The 23,576-nt window shown below is 36.3% G+C and overlaps 7 protein-coding genes across 7 annotated transcripts; 4 read left to right on the top strand and 3 right to left on the bottom strand.

The window, feature by feature from the left end:
- LOAG_01631 (hypothetical protein) lies at nucleotides 1-4,410 on the bottom strand (the record flags this gene model as incomplete). Its single annotated transcript, XM_020445801.1, has 11 exons — nucleotides 4,269-4,410; nucleotides 3,562-3,693; nucleotides 3,291-3,332; nucleotides 2,842-2,985; nucleotides 2,520-2,729; nucleotides 1,838-1,996; nucleotides 1,379-1,603; nucleotides 716-925; nucleotides 539-610; nucleotides 287-436; nucleotides 1-165 (listed from the first exon to the last, which is right to left on the bottom strand). The coding sequence occupies exons 1-11, from the start codon at nucleotides 4,329-4,331 to the stop codon at nucleotides 1-3; spliced, it is 1,572 nt and encodes a 523-aa protein (XP_020303781.1). The 5' UTR covers nucleotides 4,332-4,410.
- Nucleotides 4,411-5,616: 1,206 nt separating this feature from the next.
- LOAG_01632 (hypothetical protein) lies at nucleotides 5,617-6,659 on the top strand (the record flags this gene model as incomplete). The annotated part of the gene is made up of 3 exons (XM_003137171.1): nucleotides 5,617-5,703; nucleotides 5,845-6,026; nucleotides 6,440-6,659. 3 exons carry the CDS (start codon nucleotides 5,617-5,619, stop codon nucleotides 6,657-6,659), a joined length of 489 nt encoding a protein of 162 aa, XP_003137219.1.
- Nucleotides 6,660-7,300: 641 nt separating this feature from the next.
- On the top strand, nucleotides 7,301-8,836 carry LOAG_01633 (hypothetical protein; the record flags this gene model as incomplete). Its single annotated transcript, XM_003137172.1, has 3 exons — nucleotides 7,301-7,478; nucleotides 8,289-8,332; nucleotides 8,750-8,836. The coding sequence occupies 3 exons, from the start codon at nucleotides 7,301-7,303 to the stop codon at nucleotides 8,834-8,836; spliced, it is 309 nt and encodes a 102-aa protein (XP_003137220.1).
- Nucleotides 8,837-9,127: 291 nt separating this feature from the next.
- Nucleotides 9,128-9,921, top strand: LOAG_01634 (hypothetical protein; the record flags this gene model as incomplete). The annotated part of the gene is made up of 2 exons (XM_003137173.1): nucleotides 9,128-9,326; nucleotides 9,788-9,921. The coding sequence occupies 2 exons, from the start codon at nucleotides 9,128-9,130 to the stop codon at nucleotides 9,919-9,921; spliced, it is 333 nt and encodes a 110-aa protein (XP_003137221.1).
- Nucleotides 9,922-10,000: 79 nt separating this feature from the next.
- LOAG_01635 (hypothetical protein) lies at nucleotides 10,001-10,564 on the bottom strand (the record flags this gene model as incomplete). Its single annotated transcript, XM_003137174.1, has 3 exons — nucleotides 10,001-10,129; nucleotides 10,210-10,424; nucleotides 10,531-10,564. The coding sequence occupies 3 exons, from the start codon at nucleotides 10,562-10,564 to the stop codon at nucleotides 10,001-10,003; spliced, it is 378 nt and encodes a 125-aa protein (XP_003137222.1).
- A 1,865-nt stretch (nucleotides 10,565-12,429) lies between these two features.
- On the top strand, nucleotides 12,430-12,609 carry LOAG_16877 (hypothetical protein; the record flags this gene model as incomplete). The annotated part of the gene is made up of 1 exon (XM_020449532.1): nucleotides 12,430-12,609. The coding sequence occupies one exon, from the start codon at nucleotides 12,430-12,432 to the stop codon at nucleotides 12,607-12,609; it is 180 nt and encodes a 59-aa protein (XP_020306921.1).
- A 1,752-nt stretch (nucleotides 12,610-14,361) lies between these two features.
- On the bottom strand, nucleotides 14,362-15,579 carry LOAG_01636 (hypothetical protein; the record flags this gene model as incomplete). Its single annotated transcript, XM_003137175.1, has 2 exons — nucleotides 14,362-14,490; nucleotides 15,385-15,579. The coding sequence occupies 2 exons, from the start codon at nucleotides 15,577-15,579 to the stop codon at nucleotides 14,362-14,364; spliced, it is 324 nt and encodes a 107-aa protein (XP_003137223.1).
- Between the last annotated feature and the right edge of the window lie 7,997 nt (nucleotides 15,580-23,576).

The raw sequence follows: 23,576 nt of genomic DNA on the forward strand, positions 1-23,576 counted from the left end.
TCAGCAACTATGATCGGAACTGATGACATGTGTTGTGAACATATACTTATCGCCGCAACCATGACCGCACAGGTTACATTTCCAAGGATCTGAATCGGAATGCAACCCTTTATGCAAAAGGTACAACGTCTGATCCATAAAAATCATCCCACAATGCATGCATTCCTTAAAACGACTCAGATTTATCCAAAGGAACCTTTAAAATTCTTATACGAAAAGAGAATGAAGTTCCCCTACGTTCGAGGGCACTGGGATATTAAGAACGATAGAATTTCAAAAAATTAACCTGTTGCTCCTTGTCTCCCCCTTCACCGTCAGTGGCACTACTACTTCCGCTATCAACTGAGGGAGAATGAGATTGATCTTCCGTATTTTCACTGCCAGCATTACTAGTTCGTGTCCATAATTGCTGCAGTGCTGTTTCCGGTTTTATATCCTAAAGCACAAGTCTGATTGGTGCCCAGAAACTGGATAAATAAGTATAACAAAACAGTTATCATTAAAATTTATTTTCAATACTCTAAGAAATATAAATCACCGTAATAAGTGTTGAAGTGTTGACATTTGATAGGGATAATAACCATTCCTCATTTGTCATGCCATATCCAGTCTGGAATATGAAGCAGTAAACAAAAAGTTTCAACGGAATGGTACGAAGCAGAAAGAAGCACGATCTTGAAAAAACCCTTAGGGCTTCTTTTAGGAACGTTCGTACCTGTTCATAATCCATACATCGAGACATATCTTCATTAATGGAAGGCTTCATGGACTCCTGTTTAATGAATTTTAATTGCTCCTGGATTGCGGCAACAATAGTTTGCGCATTTGTCCGTCGTTGTTTCCTGGGTGACGTAAGCGCATACATATCTTTTGCATTATTCTCAGATTTAGGTTTCACTGGCGACGTTACAACAACATTCGATGTCTGAAATGCAAATGAATATTTGTGAACGAATTGATCAACAAGCTGATAAATGCTTCCCTCGCCCAAAAAATAAAAAAGAAAAGTAAAATAAAAGACGCTCTAGATCATAAAATTTCAGATGCGATGATTCGCTCTGTTGCTCACCGTCCAGTACACAAGGTTTCAAAAAATCTATTCGCCTAACAGTTTTTTCCAACTCGACTTATCTCGGTCGAACTGAACCGCAAAAAATACCCGAGGATGTTGCATATTTGAGCACTTTTTGGATCTACTCACTCATAAATTCCGCTATATATTCCACTAAATTTACTATTTCTTTGTTTTCTGAAAACTAGTTGAAGCCTAAAAGCTTCTTTTTTTTCGAAGCTTCAGAATCGTAAGACTATGAATACTATTTCTCATGCTGAAAATATTTGGGACCTGGATTTTTCACTTCTGAAGCTTTAGACTTACATCACCCTCATCATGTTTTGTTTGGTAGTGCAACAGAAGTCGCCGCGAGTTTGCAAACAGCAGTGAGCACCGTTTACATGATGCAGGTGTTGATGGTGCAATAGCATGCGCTTCGTCTAGATGTGTTCGTAAGCTTGCGTGTTGACTGAACTGCTTATCACAAAGGGCAACTGGACAATCAAAATCGGCACCTGTCTTTATATGGGTCATCGAGTGTTCTTGCATCTAAATTATACAATAGGCTGTTCGGTAGATGAGCAGGTTACTGAGCTATAGACAAAAACTAAAAAAAAAATCCTTTGTGTAACTGAAAAAATCATTCAACACTTCACTGGCATAAAATACATCTGCAACTGTGTCATCTAATGGCACCTTTTTTTTCAATCATACACGTCCATACACGTTTGCACGTCACATTTTAACGCTTTAACAATATTTCTGCTAATTCAGCATGCGAACCTGGTCTTTCCGAAAGAATTTTTTTAGGCAGTACCGACACTGATATGGCTTAACGCCTGTATGCCGCATTCGGTGACGATGCATATTTGCCTTCTGGCTGAATTGCATGTGGCAAATATCACATTGATACATTTGTCCCTGATGGCGTTCATGTGCATCCTGTAAAGCTTCAGAATTATAAATGACAGCATCAAATAATTCGAATCACCTAAAATTTAACCAAAAGCAAGTTTATATTTTATATGGAATTTGAAAAAGACATTTCTTGAAAACCAACAAATTTGAATTAAAAATTTCGCCATAATAGAAATTAAAATGACATTAATACTGAGAAACACAAGACAGTAAATCTAGTTCTTCCTTGGCTTCACCGGAACTCAGATCAATATGCAAAACTTTCGGCAATGACAGCAAGAAAAAACCACTTACAATTAATTTTTATTCAGAAAGGCAAGAAATACGCAAAAATTGTCAGGCAAACAAAGATGTGCAGAGAGAGATTTCAAACCACAAATTAAAAAAAATCATTTACATGAACGTCGAAAAGTACTGGAAAAATGAGTGGAGACAGAAAGCTAGCTTGAGAAACCTTTCGATAGAAGCTCTCATCCTTCAGGTAAGTAGAAGATTTTTAAAGACTTGAAAAAAAAAAAGTCTTCATTTGAAAATAAGGAAAGCTAACCAAATGACTTTTCATGTGCTGCGACATGCAAGTTTCAAAATTGCAGTGAGGACAAACGTGCATAGTTTTACTGCTGCTGTTGGTGGTGGTTGCTTTGAATGTGCTATTATTACCGGAAACTGGTGGTGAAGAAGCGGCCGCCGGAGAGAACTGCTCGGGGGATGACAGGTTCGGCGTCGATAACGATTCATCCAAATCCTCGTTCCATTCCTGAAAATCGTATCACCTTCAATTCCACAATAGATGTACTAAACTAACTGGTTGCTCAATCCTCATAACCACCGCGCAACTACACGAAATCGAGATCTAACAAAGAGCTCACATGCAAAGCGATCCCCTCATCTACTTCCCCAACCCACTTTTCATCTTGATCCGATATACTTATCTCTTTCCCCTTCTCCAAATATCGAATATATTGTACCCGCTTGATTTTCAAAACCGAAAATTCCACAAAAGTATCCCTATTCTTGAGTTAAAACACATCCCAATCCTGAGCAAGTCCAGAATAAAATTTCCACATGAATCAAATGACTAATGCGCCAGGTCTATTAAATAGGTCCACGAGAAATTTTTCGGAGGAAAGGCGTAGACAATAGTTCTTTATGGAAAATTCGTCAATTAACATGGCTATGCTGTTTGATTAACTGCTCTCCCCCACAGCAGTTTTTGTTAATATTGTTTATGTCTTGAAACCTTATATCAAAGTTGTTCAAGCCACGAATGAAACGGTTCACCAAACTAGAAATACTGATCATCTTCTACATAACATACCCAGTAATCCGAGAGTTTCCATGATTTTCCACGATACAGTTGCTGAACAGAATATATGAAATCCTGTACTTCTTGGGAAATGTGTCCAGCAAGGGGTCAAGGTATTCAAGAATTTGATTTTTTCCATTTCATTTCATCCAGCTGCATTCCCTACCACATTTATGCAGCAAACATGCATATATTCCAGGATAGTGCAACAAAAGCAATTCAGAAAGAAATAGAATCATCACACATTCTTATTGTAGAAAAAACCAATGCACAAAAGAGAAACCTGCCGACTACTAGTATTTGTGGTAGTAAGATGTCGCTCACTTTCGTGCTGCTCGATGTGCTCTTTGAAATCACCAAAATTATTTGTCATAAAGCCACACTGAGTGCACGCGTTCATGTCCTCCATTGTCATCTGTAAACCAGATCACTTATTTTCTTATGGAATCTCACTGAACCACTGGTAGCCTGAATGGCAGACGAAATGGACGAAAGGATTTGACATCTGGCACTAAGGGTTTTTTTCACGATATCCGTGTGTTGCTTATCTTTACCGCTGCTTAGCATTTCTTGCGCCATTAATCGCCATTATTCCGATTATTTCATTAACATTGGCTTACTCGTCTTACTACTACACCAAGTCGTTCAAAACTGCTTCTGCATCACCATAGGATCATTTAGGACAATTGAGTCACTATCAGAAGACCGAGCAGTACTGATAACCCTGAGGTTATCCCTACTGCTTCACTACGCAATGTAGCAACTTCCATATAAAGCAGTTAACAACATCAATATGAAATTTGCTTTTCAACATAAATGTAATCATTGTGAGTTGATTACGAAGAGAGGTACAAAAAGAAAATTAGAAAAGCTTTGTTAATTAAGATAGACCCAGTAAGTTATATGTCCATCATTACCTTTTTTTATACACCCATTCCACCAACAATTACGTCTTTTAAAAACACATAATTATTAATTACATCATCTTACCGGCGTTCTGCTCAGCAAGTGAGGCTGACACTTGGATTTCAATCGCTTTCTGGAATGAACCATCGAGCTGCATATGAACTAGTTTTGCAACAGTAATACTACATTTGTAAAATGCGCACCAACATACACAAATGGGCAAAAGACGAATGATACCACCAATGTTGGGAGTAATTCATTTAAAATAAGCTATAACATGCAACAAATATTAATTAAATATGCAAAAAGAAGTGTCTAATTGCTTCATGGCATTGCAGTTCATTTTCATAACCATGACAGGCAATGTTAAAAGCATTTTTATGTGGCAAATAAGGTTGGTGGTAGGGTTCGACATTAGCCATAAAGGTATTTTTTCATGTTGTACAACATTCGGTAAATCCAAATGTAAAACTCTCTTTTAAAACAATATAAGCAATGTCTAAATGTAAACAAAAAAAGGATTTTCAGCAACCCAAAAAAAAGCTTTATAACCATTATTAGCTGAGTAATTGCGAATCTGAAGGGAAGCACTAAGTTCTATGCAACTGCCTTACATATTCGCCCATAAACGAAAGAAGAGTCTTTATCCTCTTCAATGGGTACAGCACAAACACGTGACTAATTAGAGCATAAGCAGCTGAAATTCCATCAACAGGTTACAGCTATGCAACATGTGCGCTAGCTAAATTTTCGTAATAATACTCATTTCCAATTTAGAAAGTAAGAAAATATGAGCTCTAAATGAGACCTGAATTCGAAATGAAAAGTAAAATGTCGGAAGAATGAGCGTTGCTGCAATGAAAGACAAAAACTCTTAGTGAGATTTCTTAGACTAACCCAGTTATTATTTCCTGTGCATATTTAGCTCAGACTGTTGTCCTAATTAATTCATTTATTGTTAATCAAAAAATTCCTCATCATCCGTATGACTAAAAAAGGTTTTGTATATGGTCATACCAGGAGCCGTTTTAGTTTCGTTTCCAACCAGAAAAACTTGGAAAGAAATCGCTCTTTTCAAAAGTTAATTAAATTCCTCATTATTTGTTTGGGAAATTAATGCGACTGTTTCGATAATCAGGGGAATTGGTCGTGGTGCCGTTTCAAAGAGAAGTAAAGCCAGAATAAAACAGAATTAGAAGTAAAGGAAGAATGTCGATGCGGATCTAGAAATTTTTTAAAATCCCACAGGTTTCAACTAAATTCAATTCCCAACAGAAAGTGCAATGACATTAACATTAATAATATCGCTGTTGTCATTTGAGATAGTTCCATATCACTGTAATAGAATAATAGTGTCCTGAAGTTTAATGTATTATACAGTTTAATGTACACCAATGAGAAACATTGAAAGAGGGTTGGGAAAAAAGTGGAGATGCTAGCGAATGTTGGAAAACTGTTCGGAAGGCCAGTCGAGAAATATGACCTTGATTCCGTATTTGTGGCTGCAAATCCTTGCTTGGTGCTACATTCTCCCCCTTTCTCTATTCTATGAAAACAGGTATGCTGACCGTCTTATTTACATTTCTCTTGGTCCACTTGTTATCGTCCCAAACTCTTCCTTCTATCCCCACTCTATCCTAAAAGGCAAATCCCGTTCAAGATGGAGGCAGATCGAAAAGGAAATGATTTTCCGGTTGGGGCAAATAGACAACAGAATAAAGCTAAAACTCGTCTAAGGAGGGAGCGGTTAAGGGGTTGCAGGCTGAAACGACTGTCTGACAAGAGAATTACGTCGTGGTGTAGCGGAGTTATAGTGGACAAAACATGGTGGACAACATACAAGTAAGCAAGCAGACAACCGACTGCAGTAGTGAAAGTACTTTATCTCCTTACTCTCTCGCAATTCAAAATTTCTTCCTTATCCACTTCGACTCCAACAACACCACCTTGCGAACAGAACAGTCCCTCACGACCCAAACCAACGCTATCCAACAAGCAAACAATCCGCAACAACCACAGTAAAAACGGTTATCTCTACTACCTCCATTTACTGCCATGCACATTACATTTGATTTTCTTTTCCACTATTTCCAAAACTTTCTGAATAAGATTTCCGGCTGTAGAATTTAATACCATATACAAAGTAAGACAGTGAAATTGGTCGGAACTATTTTATAAATGAGAGCAAGACATCATTGCGCAACATTCAAAACAAATCCTAAGGGAAAGGGAACTGAGCAGCTTGAACAATGCAGCCGATTTATCTATCTCTTATCGGGTTTAGCAATATCTTGTACCGATATTGGAGAAACGCTACCCATCTACCACATACAAGAGAATCCTGTCAAGATACAGAGACCAAATGTCAACGTGAGAAGTATCCCGATGACCACATTTTTTGAGGAATTCTTCACTACCATAAACCAGTGTGTTACAATAATTCCAGACGATCCTCTTCGATCCGAAAATATTTGAAATGAGATCAGAAAGCCAGAAAAAAAAGAAACAAGCTGTATGCAACTGTGAAATATCCAAAATTATATGACGGAGTGTGAGTTTTTTCTTTTTTGTTAGAAAAACGTAAGCAGACTAAATCCTGTTCATGGAGCCACAGTGAGCACAGCATTTTAAAAATTTGGTAGGAAGGATAGTTCCAGATGTAAGCAATAAGATGTTTATTAAATGACTTGTCAGGAAGTTCCAGAATCTAGGATGCGTGGGATTACAGGTTTATGCTAATTACAGGTTTATGCAATCTAAACCGTGCTTATACGTCAGGATTATTTAAAACTTTAATGTATGCAGTGACTCGGTTGATGATTGATGGAGAGGAGTGGAAGAAAGCGACAGATAGAGAAGTACCTTTAAATACAGAAAACAGCAATGATGTTTGTAAACAAACAACAGTGGATACAGACAAATAAATATTGATATACACATGAAATAAATACATATACTATACATAATATATACATGTATATATATAATAGATTGATAAATAGAAGGTAGGTAGATAGATAAGTAGGTAGGTAGGTAGATAGATACATAAATAGAACGAAGAATGGAGTGCAACTGAATGATAATGGAGGAGGGAGAGGATTTCAAAGCAGGTCTGAATGGTTGCAAACACCGTAATCCGGATGTATGTATGCGTTTGGTGGTGTATTGGACGTCGATCTCTGTTCGCAGATAACAAGCTATATGCGCGACGGGCTCAACACCCGGGGTACCCTTCCTGGGCAGACAATATCCCCGCTGTGTTTTCATGTCCTTCCCCTTACATACCACATTTCGGTCCGTCGTGGAATCCTCCCTCCAGCAACTCGTCTGCTTGTTTACTCCAACCAGTTACGCCATTTAGGAAGTAAACTGGAGGAAATGATCAGTCGTAATCCACACCTTTATTACTATTCAATTTCCTTTTATCTCATCCTCCTCTCTTTTACTATGATGCTACTTGTCATCCATCACGCAAGAATCCCCCAGTTAACTTGTGCGTACTTGTCCCAATTTATTCAATAAAACCAAAAATTTGATTTCAATACAGGTCAACTGTGCAGGCGTAGTTGCCGTTAACTATGCGCTCAACGAGACATCCTATATTTATAACGAAATTTGAAGCTTGTTCTTCACTTAAACGAATTCCACAGTCACAGGATTAGAAACAAAATAAACCTAGTCATAGGAAATGGAGGTTATGGCAGATAACTGTCAGTAACAGTCTGAAGGTACAGATTAACATCGGGATAAGATAGACCGAAACGACGCTATTTGAAAAGTGAAACTCATGGAACAAATAAGAAAGAACTTCAACAGTGAAACTCAAAGTGCCGAAGAGAGGAAAGGGTGAAGATAATAGAGACATCTAAGAATTGCTGCGGATCATCCATAAAGGAAATGACAGAAATTTTGTTGATGATTGGCGTTTAAATCACAGCAATTGGAAAAAAAATTCAAACTCAAAACATAAAATATAACGAAAACCCCCAAAACTTACTCTAAGTATCTTTTTAGTTGAAATTTGTTAAAATGGCAAACGAACAGTGACTTCCACCACTTGCACACTTGCACTTCTACTTAGCTAACCTTGTCGCTCACTTGCAGACGTGAAGAGCAATAAGGCAGAAATCGGCCCGGCTGGGAGCGCCGTGATTACTATCTTTGATTAAATCCTGTAAAATTTCCTCTAGATAAAGTGAAAAAAAAAACGTAAGTAACTTTAGACATGCAAACGAATAATGCCCCATCCAACATTTTGCTGCATGAGGGTTTTAGTTTAAAAATTTGGAAATTCAGGAATAGCGGTAAACCAAATCCGGTTTTGCTATGTTTTGATAAATGAACAGAAAATTGGGATAGGAGGTGGACGACACACAATAAATATATCTCGGACATTTGGACAAGACAGTCTGGATCATTCGTTCTGGGTTTAGGTCACTGAGAGGACGTAGAACTTAAATGATAAATTAAATTCTCCTCGAAAATCGGTATCACGAAAGAGTCGTATTCGTTATCTTGGGCGACTGAGGAAAAAAAGATAAGTAAATTCCATTACAAAATTACAGACCGAAAATACAAGTACGTTGCATGAGAGGAAAGGTATCCGGAAGCCTGGAACATATCAGGACCAGGTAAACACACCTATTAAATAGATAATGCGAAAAGTTATTTCAATCGAAGCCGAACTTTATTCAGAAGTTTGTCTTGGGAGAACAAGAAGATTATCGAGATTATTCAGATTTTGCACTCAAGAAAATGTGTTTTTAGAAAATGTGGATAAAATTGATCAGAGATTAATAGGAAAATTTGTTGAGAAAAAAAGCAGGAAACACATCGTGGGGACGATGTATGTGCGTATATATGAATGAGTGTGTGTGGAAAATGAGAAAAGGAGATAGGGGAAGGAACAGGTAGAAAGTATTATGTTTAAGTGAAAATCAGTGATGGCCCGATGGATGAAGTGCGCAACTAGGAATGGAAGGCACCGCATCCTTGAACGTCCACGAAATGACCTTGGCGCCCCTCCCCAATCAAGATTATCTAAACGATCCGGGATTGGACATCGTGGGAGGATGGGAGAATGGAGATTGGATCCTCCTTCACTCTTTTCAATAAATACTACAATCTCCATTCACATCTATGGTGTTGTGTTCTCACTATTTTTCAAGACAGTTCATATGCATTCTTCCAGCGCTGCTTCCCTTACATTCTGGATAACTTCCTTTCCTCCCCATCACCTCCATTTTATCACTAACTCGTAAGCACGCGCATCATGTCCTTACCATCAGTAACAGTCTGCATGATCATATAAACAGTTATACACTTCACAACATTCCGAGTAATCGTTCCCACCCATTAGAAAAGGAAAAGTGGGAGGTGTTTCATACAGAAGTGCACAACTGGAGTGTACCGAGACCTAACTAGCATTAAGTACAGAGGAAGGGAGGAACCTGTATGAGACAATTCCCGTCATCGTTACCTGAACATCATAACGAACTCCTTGCTCTTGGTTCTACATTATCTCCTAACGTGATGATAAGCGTAGCAATTATTCAAAACAAAAAAAATTTGCTGCGGAAGGATAACGCAGCAAGCTGTTCCAGTAAGGTGGATCGGAAAGTTGGATCAAAGATTGCAATGGCGCGAGGATCAGGATGAAGATAAACAGGGAGTAAATGAGCGAAACAATGTTGAGCTAAAGCTACCATACTGGATATTGTGTGAGGATCCGAGTTGATGGGAGGGTAGGAATGCAACTCACACAGATAAATACACGCGCAGAGCCAATAACAGTATACACAACAGTGAGACGGCTTTCATTGCCGATGTTTGGGAAAGTGGTGATGATCTGTTCCAGCAATCCATCCGGGACATCGAAAACCATTATCGGGCTTGCCTCCCTCTTCTTCCTCACTCTCAGCTTTCAGCAGTGATAAACAAAAGAGCTGATGGTTGCTTCTCCGATTGATTTCAACTCCCGTCGCAGTTATCAGAGAGCTTAGCCTACATGATTCACGTCACTCACGTCAAGATTTCCCACTCCTTTGACACTACTTTCAATTCTTGGTATTGTTGTCATTATGGACGTTGTCATTATTTCGTCATCAATATTACTGTTGTTTTTTTTTTTTTTTACCAACACTACCATTACCATTGTCACCGTGACGTCGTTACGATCTCTAACATTACCATTGTTATCATTACTACCACTCTCACTATCACCATCACTACTGCCGGTCACTATAACCTTATCAGCTTTATAAGCACCAATCCATTACCAATAATATGCAGAACTGCGGTGATCCTAGTTGACGGATTACGTATTTCCCTACCTCACAGACCTTACACCCTGCAGATTCATTGTCATTTTCCCGGAACATTGCATATTTGTTTCCATATGCACCACTAAAAAGAAAGATGCGCTGGAAAGAACAGAAGAAGCAGGTGGGGTTAGTAATTAATTGCAATAAAACTGAAAAATTCCCGAAACTCTGGAAATCGCGGTTAGCAGCAAAACAAAACTTTCAAATCAAAATTAAAATTAATATAATAAAAGGGCTTCTTTCTGAATTTTTAAACCCTAAGTTCGAAGTCTCCTTTTCAAGGAGAGATTGCAAAGTTTAATGAAATTTCGGGTAATATCGTGGATAAGAGAAAGGGTGGGTTAGATGTAGGGGATGAATTTTAACCAGTTACGACGAAACGGATGAAGGAGGAGGAGGGAGAATGATGGTATTGGTGGCGTAAGAGTGAAGGTCGGATGATTGTTTTGTACGGGAAAATGCGACGGGGTGAACTTGATACACTGGGGTAAACGAATCGTCTCGAGCCGACCTAATTTTCCTTATCAACTTTCTGCTCTGACTACTTTCCCCCCGACCAAGAGGCACATGTTGAGCGAAGAAAATCCGGACTACCACCACTGCTTTACTTCTTCCTTCCGTTGTGATGCTCGGCCCTTTGCGGCTTCGGTCCACCTCTCCCCTCTCCCCACCCTATTCCCCCTTCCTATTGTTTTCCTTCCAGAAAATTTTCTTCTTCATGGTTCAGGTTGATTAAGTCATTGTAAGAATTTTATGGATAATGGGTTTAAATGATAGCTACAGGTTACTGTGTGATGTACTCCATTTCCAAAACATCAAAAAGGTCATTGCTGAGATGGGTAAATTGAAAAATCGATATAACTTTTCGTTTTCCGGGCATTTGAGGTGAAGCCGTAGCACCATCTGTGAAATGTTTGGACCGGACCTAATCAAAACTTTCAGGACGTTTGTAGTACAAAGAATCCAAGACACCACTAAAAGATACATTCATTTAACCAGGAATAAAGCACCATGATTTTACTTGAACTTTATCATGACCTGTTTAACATGCGTCAGGAAATCAAGACAAAGATAAAAGTTATTATTAACCTAATTTCGCCTCACCCTCAAATATTCATATCAAGAACTGCAACAACTCATATTTCCTAACCAGGCGGTAACCACGTTTTATCATTTTTTCAACGATAAAATCCGTAGGAGAATTTGAAAGACAGCGTGATGATGGTGATGATTACCCGTTAACTTTTTTCCTGTAACAGAGACGATGAACAAAGGTCAACAATGACATTACTAATGATAAACTGTATTGTACTTCGCATGATTCCAGCGGATAAATAACGGCATCAGCATAAAATTTTTTTGCCGCAGTTGGACAAAGTAGTTGCTACTTTTTAGTTATTTTGAAATCGGACAGTTGGAAAAAAGTGTTATAACAATTATTTCAGAAAGTCAACTATAAAACATCTTAGATATCAGATTCTGCGAGAATGCAGGAGGATCAGCAGATGTAGCAAAACTGTGGGAAAAACTGAACTGAACTATTTTAACAACAGAAAAGGATGAGTTAAAGATGGACGTAATCTGAGACATTCAAGTACACTATTTTATAATGCTACATTCAGACGAAGGATTCTGAACACCGTAATTGAGGACGTCCATTCGTAGGATATTTGGAGTGATAATACCACATCCAGTATGAGGCGGGGGAGGGCAATGGCAAGACAGACAAGAAATCTATGCTATCTAAAATAAATTCGGGGCCTGATATCGTGACAAGCGGATTTCTGGGCAATACGACAATTGCCTGGATCTGGTTGTACCATGCAGAAAACTGAATTCAGTTTGAAGGACGATTACAAAATGTGGGTAGTTTTGATTGCTGCACAGGGTAACAGCAGCACTCGCTCTTCTATCCTTAGGTGATGGCTGTTGTAGTAGTAAATGATGATGGTGGTTCTAGTAGGCCCCTGTTCCCTCTTCTTCGCGTTCGGTTCGGCGGGTTGGGTATTGGCGATCGGCATCCGTCTCCGCGGAGGCCGATCACCCGCCCTCCTACATCTTTCCAAACTTTTCATTTTGCCGAAGGTCACGAGCCTCCATAGAATGAATCTCATGGCAAAACAGAAGGCAGGAGGGACAGCGACTACACTGTTATGCAGCAACCGTCATTCGAAACCCAAACACTATTAAACGTTCACTTAATAAATGTTCCACAAAGAACGCATCACTCCTTCCTTACTTTCCCTCCGTGTTTCATTCCTGTTCCTGATTCATACTATTTCCTCCGTCCGTTTCTACAACTCATCCAGTTCCTCCTCTCTATCAAACCGTTCTAAATTACCAGAATGAACCCTAATTTGGAACTGATTTTATCATCTGAAATACTGAATAATAAAACCAGTTTTTCTATTTCAGGACCAAACGGAAACAAGTCTTAGTGAAATCCAGAAAAATGATAGATTCATTTGTGAACAATTACATTTTGTGTGCAAAATAAAATGAAAAGGATCCGAAATTTCTGAAAGCTTGAATTGGATCATGGAAAACGGGATTTGAACAAAATAAATTTCACCTATTTTCTTCACAGCAAAATGGCTTATTTCCGTGGCAACCATCCTTAAAACTGCTTTGACTCTAATTGGTCCCATACCAATAGGAAAAGGATATATGAAAATGTCGGGATGGCAGATATGTCTCATTTCCAACCTTGTGTTATACCTTATGAAGTTGCTTGCCAATTAAAAGTGGAAATGACAATTTCTTCTTAGATTAGATATAACCCTATTTTACTGATTCGATCATTTCCATTTCATTTTGTCACAGTATTTAATAATAGTGGGACATGGTAAATGATGCAACATGCATCGAAAGTTCCCAAGCAACTAATCTAAGTGGACTGAAATGTTTCTTGGAGATTCACTAAGGTAAAACATTATCATTAGTGATCAAAGAGACAGGGGAAAGTTGAAGATATTATGATTTCTTTTTCATAATCATCTTATGACCGTTAAGATTCTCTATGGTAATGATGATCGTGATCATAATAATGATGGATGACGATGGCGATTTGCAAACGACTAATACAGCTTTCTCTTTTTGTCTCTCGGTTTTCTTTTCTTCCATTTCGTTCGTCCCCTCTTTCATTCATCTTCTGTCTTTTTGCTTGCTTAAGTGACACTTCAGCTACCCAAAGTCTAGGTCTAGAGTGAGGATGCAAGCAGTGGATATCGAACTCACTACCTGAAATATCCGTTGGGCTGAAAAGACGAAAAATTTTATGAGCTTTTGATAACCGTGCAGGAGATGATTGTTATAAGCCGTGTAGCGGTTTGATCCAGTCCCTACAAAAATAGAGACCGTTTTGATGTTGAACAGCTGTTGAACATGTGCATGTTATGTTACATTTTAAACACTTCCGATGTTTTCGTTGGCACAACGATGATGATAATGGCGAGTTTTTGGAAGTAGAATTTTTTAGGGTTGGAGAAACATGCATGTCGTGTCTGTATCCCCTAAATAGAGAGATCTCCCGCGCGCGGAAGAACCCTTTTTATCCAGTTAGTTCTGGATGATTTCATCGGCGTTCATGATTAAAATTTTTGGGCTGCTGGCGACAAAGGATATTGCTTTTTATTCCGCTACAGATCGAGCTATGCTTTTTTAAATTGTTGTCGTTTAATGTAATGCTTTTTATCCATAAAGACTGGGATGGTTGTATCGAAAAGGAGTTGTTCCAAATGAGCTGTCCATCCAATCCAAATCATTTAGTCAGCAAAATCCTTTGCAAGGCTATATGCAAATCAGATGAGCGCCTTTGTGTTCGTAAATGTGAGTGTGTGAATATGTCTTACAGTTTACTCGCCTCTTTCCCATTCAATACTTCGCTGGCACTTCTGGTCAACAAACGCGAGGGATGGTGCTCTTCTAGGTGAGGTTGGGATTAGCAGTTCTATTACCAGTTTTGTGGATTGAAGAATTTTATCCTGAGAAGATATGAAAATACGGTTGCAATGATGCTGAGAACTATTTCTACTTGTAACACTGACAGCATTTTTTACCACACAAGTTCAAGAAAATTCGGTAAAGAATTCCGGACGACTGATCAACTAACTGATACTACTTACGGATTAGTTTTTCGGGAAATGCAATTCTGCCATCTGCTACACTCCGTAGCGGCAATGGTTTGATTTCTTGTACATGTTTCGGAAACAGGATGGTATGGATGAACTTCCGGTCTCACGTTTTACCAACAACGTTGGTGCCAGATGGTGTTAGCTGCGAACAATTTTGGCAGATAAGGAAATATGCATGACAATAAGCCAGGAGATATATCTGTAGCACACTGCAAATGCTTCTTGCTTGAATTGTTATTAAGTCTCGTCACTAGTTCTTGAAATTGTGTGGAATATAAGTGATAATTCTCATTTTTTTGAACAAAAAATTTACGCAAAATGCATGTGACAAAAAGGACAGTCACACTATGTTTCTCTCTGTTGCTACTTTCCGTAGTTCTCTAGTATGCTAATTTGGATCAGATTGTTTCTCTCCTTAGTTTTTTTGGAATGAACAAAATTCAATGAAGCATTCAGTAAGACATAATGATTGTAATGAAATCGGATGGTGTTGCAAGATATCGGTATGCAGTAAATATGCGGGGAAATGGAAGCGCAATTTAAACGGGACATCGCAAACTTCTCGTTCAAGTTCATCGAAATTTTCGCTTTCACTGAGCGTGTGTCTGTGTATGTATGTGTGTCCGTGTGTACCTGTCTGCCTCCGTCTGTATCTCTGTGTATCTGCTTATCTGCACATGTGTGTACGCGTGTGTGTGTGTGTCCATCTATTCGTTAGTGTAAATGGTGAGTGGATACACATACCTCTATCCAGCGACGAAAACTTTCATTTTGTAGAAGGATATTCATGACGGCAGAGACTGCTACTCGAGGACGAAAAGGTGGCCGTGGCCGTGGCCGCCATTCGGGCGGAGGTTGCGCAAGGATAATGCCATGAAAACTGGAGCAGGAAACGAGAATTAAATGGATTCTAACCTCGCATCCTCCGGGTGCACTCATCTTCCCATTTTGCCTTTATCGAGGCGATTGGAATGATTTGGTTTGGCCTTGAAGATAAACTAATGAGTCGGGAATGATTGTAAACTGGATAGGGTTGTAAGAGTTCGGAATTCTGATGAGATTGGAAAAGAAGAAAAGAGAAAAGAAGAGTAAGATCACCGGCCGAAGTCATCTCATCATGTCCCGACATATTTAGTCATTTTCCGCAAAATGAAAAGGTTCATAACCCCGGAGAAACGCTCTCTCTTCTCTTCTTGTAAACTTCAAAACTGGCCATATTCTGCAAACAACACATCACTGATAATATGACCAGCTGCAGATATTACTATTTTAAATTGATGTTTTTGAGCTTACATTAAATATATGAATTACGGAGTCAGACCTAATTATTGTTTTATTCACCAAATAGTTATACTCAAGTCGTCCTTGTCAACTTCCTTGTTCCCCTGATTGGGTATGGATATATATCCACACGAATTGTTTTCAGCATCCCAAATGCATTCTAGTATTTTGACATGAATTTGTCTGGGATCATTCAGAAGAAATTTGACGGCGATTGTCAGAGATAACATGGATGGGGTTGATTCTATTCTCGTACGAATGAAATGCGAACAAAAATCCTTAAAATTTTGTTTGGAGAAAGATAAATTATCCACTGAAGATTAATAACTCTCATATGAGAACTTTACGTACTGTAAATGAATAGATTTGATTTTTTTTTTTTTTTCAGTGACAATCTTATGTCAGATCCAGCCAACTAACAAAAAAAGGAAATTGTCTTTTTGATAAGGTGAAAATAAAGCAGAACGGTCTGATAGCTGGTTTCATGTCTGCCAGAAATTCACCGGCATGTCCATTGTACGTTCGCTTCACTACGGAAAGATTTATAGTACTGAATAATAGGAACTACTTTCAGAAATAGTTGACGTAGGGTACCAACAACTGAGTATCCACAAGCAATGGACAAATCTCTTCTTTTTCAATTGCTTTTGGATTTACTATTCTTAAAAATGAATTCATGAAAGATAAAAGATACTTTATAGAACAAGCATTCGAGAGAACTGACGGGCATTTTGAATGCACTTCACTTGCTCGACTGAATAATCATAAGTGACAACAATTGCATTTGGTAAGGGATCAAAATAATCATCTATAATATCCTCCGAACTTTTTCCCCATCGTCTTTTTCAGAAAATCAGGAACATGGATAATCAAATGTGATATTCTTACTGTCAGAAGGACATACCATTGAACCGCTGTAATCATTCACTGATCAATGTGATTTTTTGTTTAAATATTTTAATTTGTCATTAATTATTTCATATAATCTGTTACGGCCAAATGAAAATAATGAAATGGGAACAAAGATTGTAGCAGTATTAAATAGTGATCTGTGAAACCCCCTAAAGTCACGAAACTTTCCGGACCTTTTGAAATTATAGGTTACATGCGCAACAAATAAAATAGCCGTGTGTATCTTGATAAAAGTAGACACATCAGCTTTACGAAACTTTGAAATCTGCTCAAAGTTTATAGTATCCAAGTGTTATAATCGAAATAATATTCTGGAAGGTTCCTCTTATCTCTATTTTCTAGTATCAAAACAGTTACATAGCGGCATCTGCTTCGAAATTTGGAATTGAATTTTTTCGATGTCGGAAGTTTATATTTACCTAAGGAATTGTAATTCAGAATTAATCAAGAACTTGTGATACTTTTGGTTCGGAAATCAAAACACCATAAATCTAAAGCAGTGTATTGTGGCAGCAAAAAATTATTCGCTTTATTTCCGAGAAATGAAGAGGAAAGACAGCGAAACAAAAAGAGATGGATGTGGTGGATGAAAAGATAATATGTGATTAATTGAGAATAGTTAAACCCAAGGAAAGGAATAATTTGAGAGGAGAGGATATTATTAAAGGTAGAAATTAAGCGAAGTTTATTTTAGAAAGAGCAAAGAATACCTTTTAAGATATTGAAGTCGTTATACTGCTTTAACAATTATGAATAAAACCAGAAGTTTTGCGATGAAGATTCGTAAAAGTTAAACCTTATGTAGAACTTTAATCCTCATATGTCGTGACGTAGAACAGATGAATTTGACGTAAATCAGAACATAAATTTATTTGATACAGTGTTATCAGTACATAATCCGGCAGAGAAACTGCAATAAAAATGTCCATAAAAAGATTTGTTCTGCCTCTGACATCTCTTCAATGACACATTATAGTGCTGAAGAAAATCGAGAGATGCAAAAATATGCAAAAATTTTGGGATTTTACTGCTTCCGAAGAAAAGTGTGTGCAATTCACTGAAAATTAAGCACAGCACAATCTCACAGAAGAAGCGATCTGTTAATTAATTGTAAGCCGACCTATCTTTTTTGTAAAAACCTTTTTTTCTGATTTAAAAAACTTTCCAGATGTGTTATCTTAAGAGAAAATGGAAATCTGCTTTCATAATTGTATGATAGAAATATGACTGAAGTGAAAAAATCCAACATTATTTAAAACCAAGAGAAGAGAGAAATGAAGTAGGTGAAGTTTAAATTTCGCTCAAAGTTTCAGTTTTTTAATTTAAGGGTTCAAGTTTTTACTGTCAAGAAATAAGAAGTTTATTTCTGATTATTCGTCCGTCCTACGGTTTTTAAACTATCAGTGAATCAATGATAGTTACTGCGAAAAAAATTTTTCCCGGGTCGCATAAAAACTGTAAAGATGGACGTTTTCGGAGTCTAACGAAATAGGAGCTTAAGTTCGAAAATCGCATGGAATTTTATAAAATAAGTTAAAGTGCAGATGTATAACCGAAAATTTTACATGGACTCTGTCTACATTTTCAATGGTATTCGTTCAATATTATCAAGAAACTGAGAATTGATTTGGTTGGAATTATCAAATTTGAACAAGTAGAGGTTTTTCAAAAGTTTGGTTCCCTTATTGTAATTAACAATTTTGAAGTTCTTTGCTTTTAAGAACTATTAATTCCCTTAAAAGAATCCAGAACTTGCTTGTAACATGATGCACATAATGCGACTGTCACTTAAAAACTGTGTATTCATCTTTTCAGAAAAAAAAACCCCCCATCATTTCTTTTTCTTTTGTTTTCACGATTACAGTGATACGAATTGGCATTATTACTTTCATGCTTTTATTTCATGCACTTTTGCTACCGATACTGACACTACTGTTGTCTAGTTCTGGATGCTACAGATGGTGGCAATGCTGGGAACAGTGATGAAAGAAGGAATTAACATGATCACTTCCGTAAGTTTGGATTACTTCTTCACGAACAATAACATAATTATTAAGGTTAGGTATTTAGTATAAATTATTTGGTAAAAAAAAGTTGGGAAACCGTTTTTCCGAAAGCCGTGAATTAGGGATGCGTGTAACATATTGCTGATAACTTGTCATAGGTGCTTTCACTTGCCTAAAAATCTACCCATTTATTTCAAAATGCTTACGACAAATATTTCGGGTTATAGGTTAGTTATACCATGTAATGAAGTGGTTAACTGTTCAAAAGTCATCCAAGCAATAAAACTAAAATCCAAAAAAAAAGTCGAAGAACTTCCACAAAATGATTCACAAAAAAAGATTGTGAATTAGGTTGCGTAAGTAAGCAAATCTTCAGAAATCCAGCCCTGAACAAAACGAAAGCATTTGCAATTAAAATGAGAGATCTTTTTGAAATTAGAGAAACGATATCTTGCAAATATTTACGATGTCATAATCACCCACAGAAAAAGTTTTAGATTCTCAGGTTGTTTGAGTACGGAATTTCTTGTCACCTAACATATCAAACTGAAATTAGAAACTTGGTAATTAAATGTAGAACCAAAATTTCGATTAATTTTAAAATCGTTACGAGTTTTCACACTGTTCTTGTTCTTCAAGTTACAATTTTGAGAGTTTTAAAATTAATTTCTTGTTAAACCTTAATTTGAATTTTAAAATTTGCTAATTGCTTTATGTTGCTTATTACTAACATTTCTGTATTCTCCACCCGTTACTTGTTTATTCTTCTAATTCGATAACAAAATTCTTTTTACAAATTATTAAGACACGATTAACTTAATTAGCATGAACATACTTGTGGCTTTTTTCTTTTCCACCATTAACTATGTTAACTTTCAGGATAGATGATTCCAAAACTTATAAATATGATGTTATTCAGTAATGAATATTCTGGACACCTTTGAGATAACATCGGCAAAGCCAGTTAGTAGCAGCTGTATTGAATATCCAACAATATAATTCTAAATCTTGCTAATAACTCAGTAAGACACATGCTGTGATATAAAAACTTTCACAAGTTATATTGAACTGAGTCTAAAAATAGTTTAGGCAAGAAAACAAATAGGTGACAAAACAATTTCCATTTAGATTAAAACCGACTAAAAATTAAATCTGAAATTTGAATCGGGATCAAAAGAATGCGGCTAATCAAGAAATATGTAATATTTCTTAATAGAAAATAGTAAGTCGAATCAAAATTGGATAACTTATGTATATTAATCACTATGAAGTGAAGTAATTTGCTTTCAGTTAAAAAATAATCTTTTTCTCTGCTCGTTTAATTTCTCTTAACAGCATTTTGAAATTTAGTATATTGAAAAGATGCAGTATGAAATTTGCTGACATGACATTTTTAAAAAGAACAGTGTTTTAGTCATGAGTAACAAAAATGTTCCATTCGTTTTCGAATTGTTATCTCAAGCACACGATATTATAGAGGTAATCCCAAAGAAACTTTTCTTTTAGAAATTTATTCTCAGAAAAAGCGAATAGTTTGTTCTTATTATTAGATATGAGTTTAAGCCATTTTTCTGTACTTTCTTATGTTGATATTCGTCTTTGTCATGGATAATTTGATATAACAATTTTTGCATTGAAATTGAGCGCTACAGATACAACACTTCCCGTTCTTACAAAAATTATGGGAATCGAACCATTCACATTATGAATAGTTGTAAGTTAAAAACAAACTACGGGATATCCAACATCGATTAGAAGATTCTTTTGTTATCAATCATATTGTAATGCTTTTGCTGTCACCTAGTTCTATCATTACCGCTGTAAATCGCATCACAATTCCTTCCATCTTAAAGGCACTTTCTTATTTGCTTCAGAGCCAGAATGAGCTTCTAGGACTTTCGAGGTTGTTCATTTTGCACCCCTGTATTTCCCTGGATCTCCCTACAAATTCTTAACCATTGCAAATTTCGAAATGTCGGAAATTCCCGGAATTTTATCCAAATTTCTGAAGAGCTAAAAACACTTGCATACTTGCATTTTATAGTGTAACTATTTGCAACTAATTTGGCCCTTACGCGATTCATGACACGAGAAACTAGAATTTTTGAGGAATTGTCAGGAAATCCGAAAAACAAATCTTCTAATAGGTATATTGATTTCTACAAGACCGACCAAGCTCTTTAGTTCCTGAAGATAACACTTTATTCAAATCGAATCAAACTCTGTTTGTCAGATATCGTTTGTTTGTGCGTTATATTATGCTTTAATGAAAGGACCAAAGAGGCGGTATTATCGTCTTATGCATCACATAATAAGATTTTGAAAATTATTACTGATGTTGTCATTTCCATCCAACATTTATCACAAACTGTCACTTTCCTCGTTTGTCTGATTCTGATCTCTGATTTTCGCCATATGTTTGAAAATCACAGCCTGGATGCAACCTTAAAAACAAATTTCTGTGTGTTAATTACGTGATAAACGTAGGTCCGTCTTAAAATTTTAACATAAAAAAAGCAAATCCAAAAATGATTTAGACAAAAATCTTTAGGAAAAAAAGGTGAATTTGGGAGTTAAAGCCAGTTGACCTTTTCTTATCACAAACTATACCTGATACTGGACTAAACATTGTTTAATTGAGTACACCTGATTACGCCAAAATTCCACCTTCAGTTTTTAAAAATTTGTCTGTGTGTTCCTGCTGTCGAACAAAGATATCCGCCTCTTCTCTAGTTATGAAAAAAGTACTCTGTGCAAATTTTAGATAATTTTGAATTGATATTGATACAATTCTAAGAAAACGCATGCGTGTAAAATTGACGATAATGTCCACATAAACATCTTTACTCTTTTTAGATTGAAAAAACCTTGGCATTATTCACCAATACGATAAGATTCTTAGATTTATTAACACATTACATGTCGTATTGATTTGATCTAAACCTCTCTGTACCATCGGTCCATTTATGACTAAAGATATTTTGAAAATATGTGAGACAACAAACTTTCTGTTCCTGAACTTTTTTAAACAAATGAATTTATTAATCTGGAATGAAGGCGATGAACAAGGAAGGAAGGCAAGAATAATTTGGTGCCTGAAAAAAATTGCATGCTTCTGAAAATTTTAGTTGAAAAATTCAGTTTTAATTTGTCCGAATTAGAAATTGCGAATGAGTGATTTTCTTTCTTTTTGTGTTGTTTTAGTGCAAGCAACAACAAGTTCAGTTTCGGAAATAGAGGAGACGAAAAAGAAGGGGAATAAGAATCTTTTGGGAATAAAATGGGATTGGATGAAGTAAACCCTTCGCTGAAAGTGTAATTCTGATTAGCTATGTCTACTGCCAACTGCTCAATACTGTCAAAAGAAAAATGACCGAATCTTGCTCTCGCATTCATAAGATATTTTCTGAATCATTGTTCCAAGTCGATTTCAGGAAAAATGAGACAAAGTTGAAGCTTACAAATAAATGAAGCGTAAATTCTATCTTGAAAGAGTTTTCAGTGTGATGATTATCTTTACAAAACTGTTTTCACGGCGACAACTTAATTGGGTGGACAAAAATATTTGATTTGCTTTATTATTTTTGAACTATTCTAAAACTTGTACATAAACTTAGTTTCAATAAAACAATAGATTTCATTACTTCTACATATTATCTGATATCAACAGATCTGTTTCGCCAAATAACACCTGCGTAAAGCTATTGATATTATCTTCGTATATCACAATGATTCTCTACGTTGAAATAGCTGCTTCAAACAGATAGAATGAACTTTCCGCCAATAACACCTAATTTCCATTTTGAAATAGGTGTTGAAATGATTACGGGACTGAAAATAACTGAAGAGATTAATTAAGAAGATAATTAATCAAGAGATTAATCAAGCTCTTCAATTTGGTCAAAAATACAGCGGGAAATTTCTGGAAAATTTCTGCACTTTCTCCCTTCACGATTTGTGGAAAAGAGGAAAAATGGACCAATAACAAATTTTTTGAATGAAAAATTGCAAAAAACCTCTTCTTTCCTAAATTTGGAAGGATTTCACTAATTCTGGATTTTCTTTTTCATTATTTTATTTCTTACTAATTTCTTCGTCACCTCTAAAATTTCATTAAATTCTAAGGTGCTTTGTTATCTTAAAGTATTTTTTGTTCACGATCAAAACTTGAAAGAGGAATTCCTGAAAGGTTTTGGATATTTTAGGATTTCATTAACACCGAATTTTTGCTTAAAATAGCTCCGAAAGTTTTTAGATTTTCATTTCTATCTTTTTTACCACCCATAAATTGGGCGGACCATTGGTAAGTAAATATTATCCGCATTTACACCCTCGAAAAATTCACTTCAAATTTAAATTTAACTCTACAATCTTGTAAAGACGAAGGCACATTTATGTGTGATGCAAGAGAAGCTCTCAAAGAAACTAAGAGTAGATAATTGAAATTTAAATCATCCAGTGCTTATTGCAGTAAGGGATGAAAGTTGAAAGGGATGGAATAAAGTGACGTTGCAAAAGTGCCATCCATTCGGTCGGAACAGTGAAAAATTTTAATTTTTTATATCAAAATTGGTTATGAAATATTGGCGATTGTTTCGATATGAAGAAAAAAAGGCGTGAAGTTTTAGATTGCATTTAAATGTATTCATATATATATATATATATATATATATATATATATATATATATATATATATATATATATATATATATATATATATATATATATATATATAT

The sequence above is a fragment of the Loa loa genome, assembly GCF_000183805.2.
Source record: "Loa loa unplaced genomic scaffold supercont3.25, whole genome shotgun sequence".
Classification (NCBI taxonomy): domain Eukaryota; kingdom Metazoa; phylum Nematoda; class Chromadorea; order Rhabditida; family Onchocercidae; genus Loa; species Loa loa.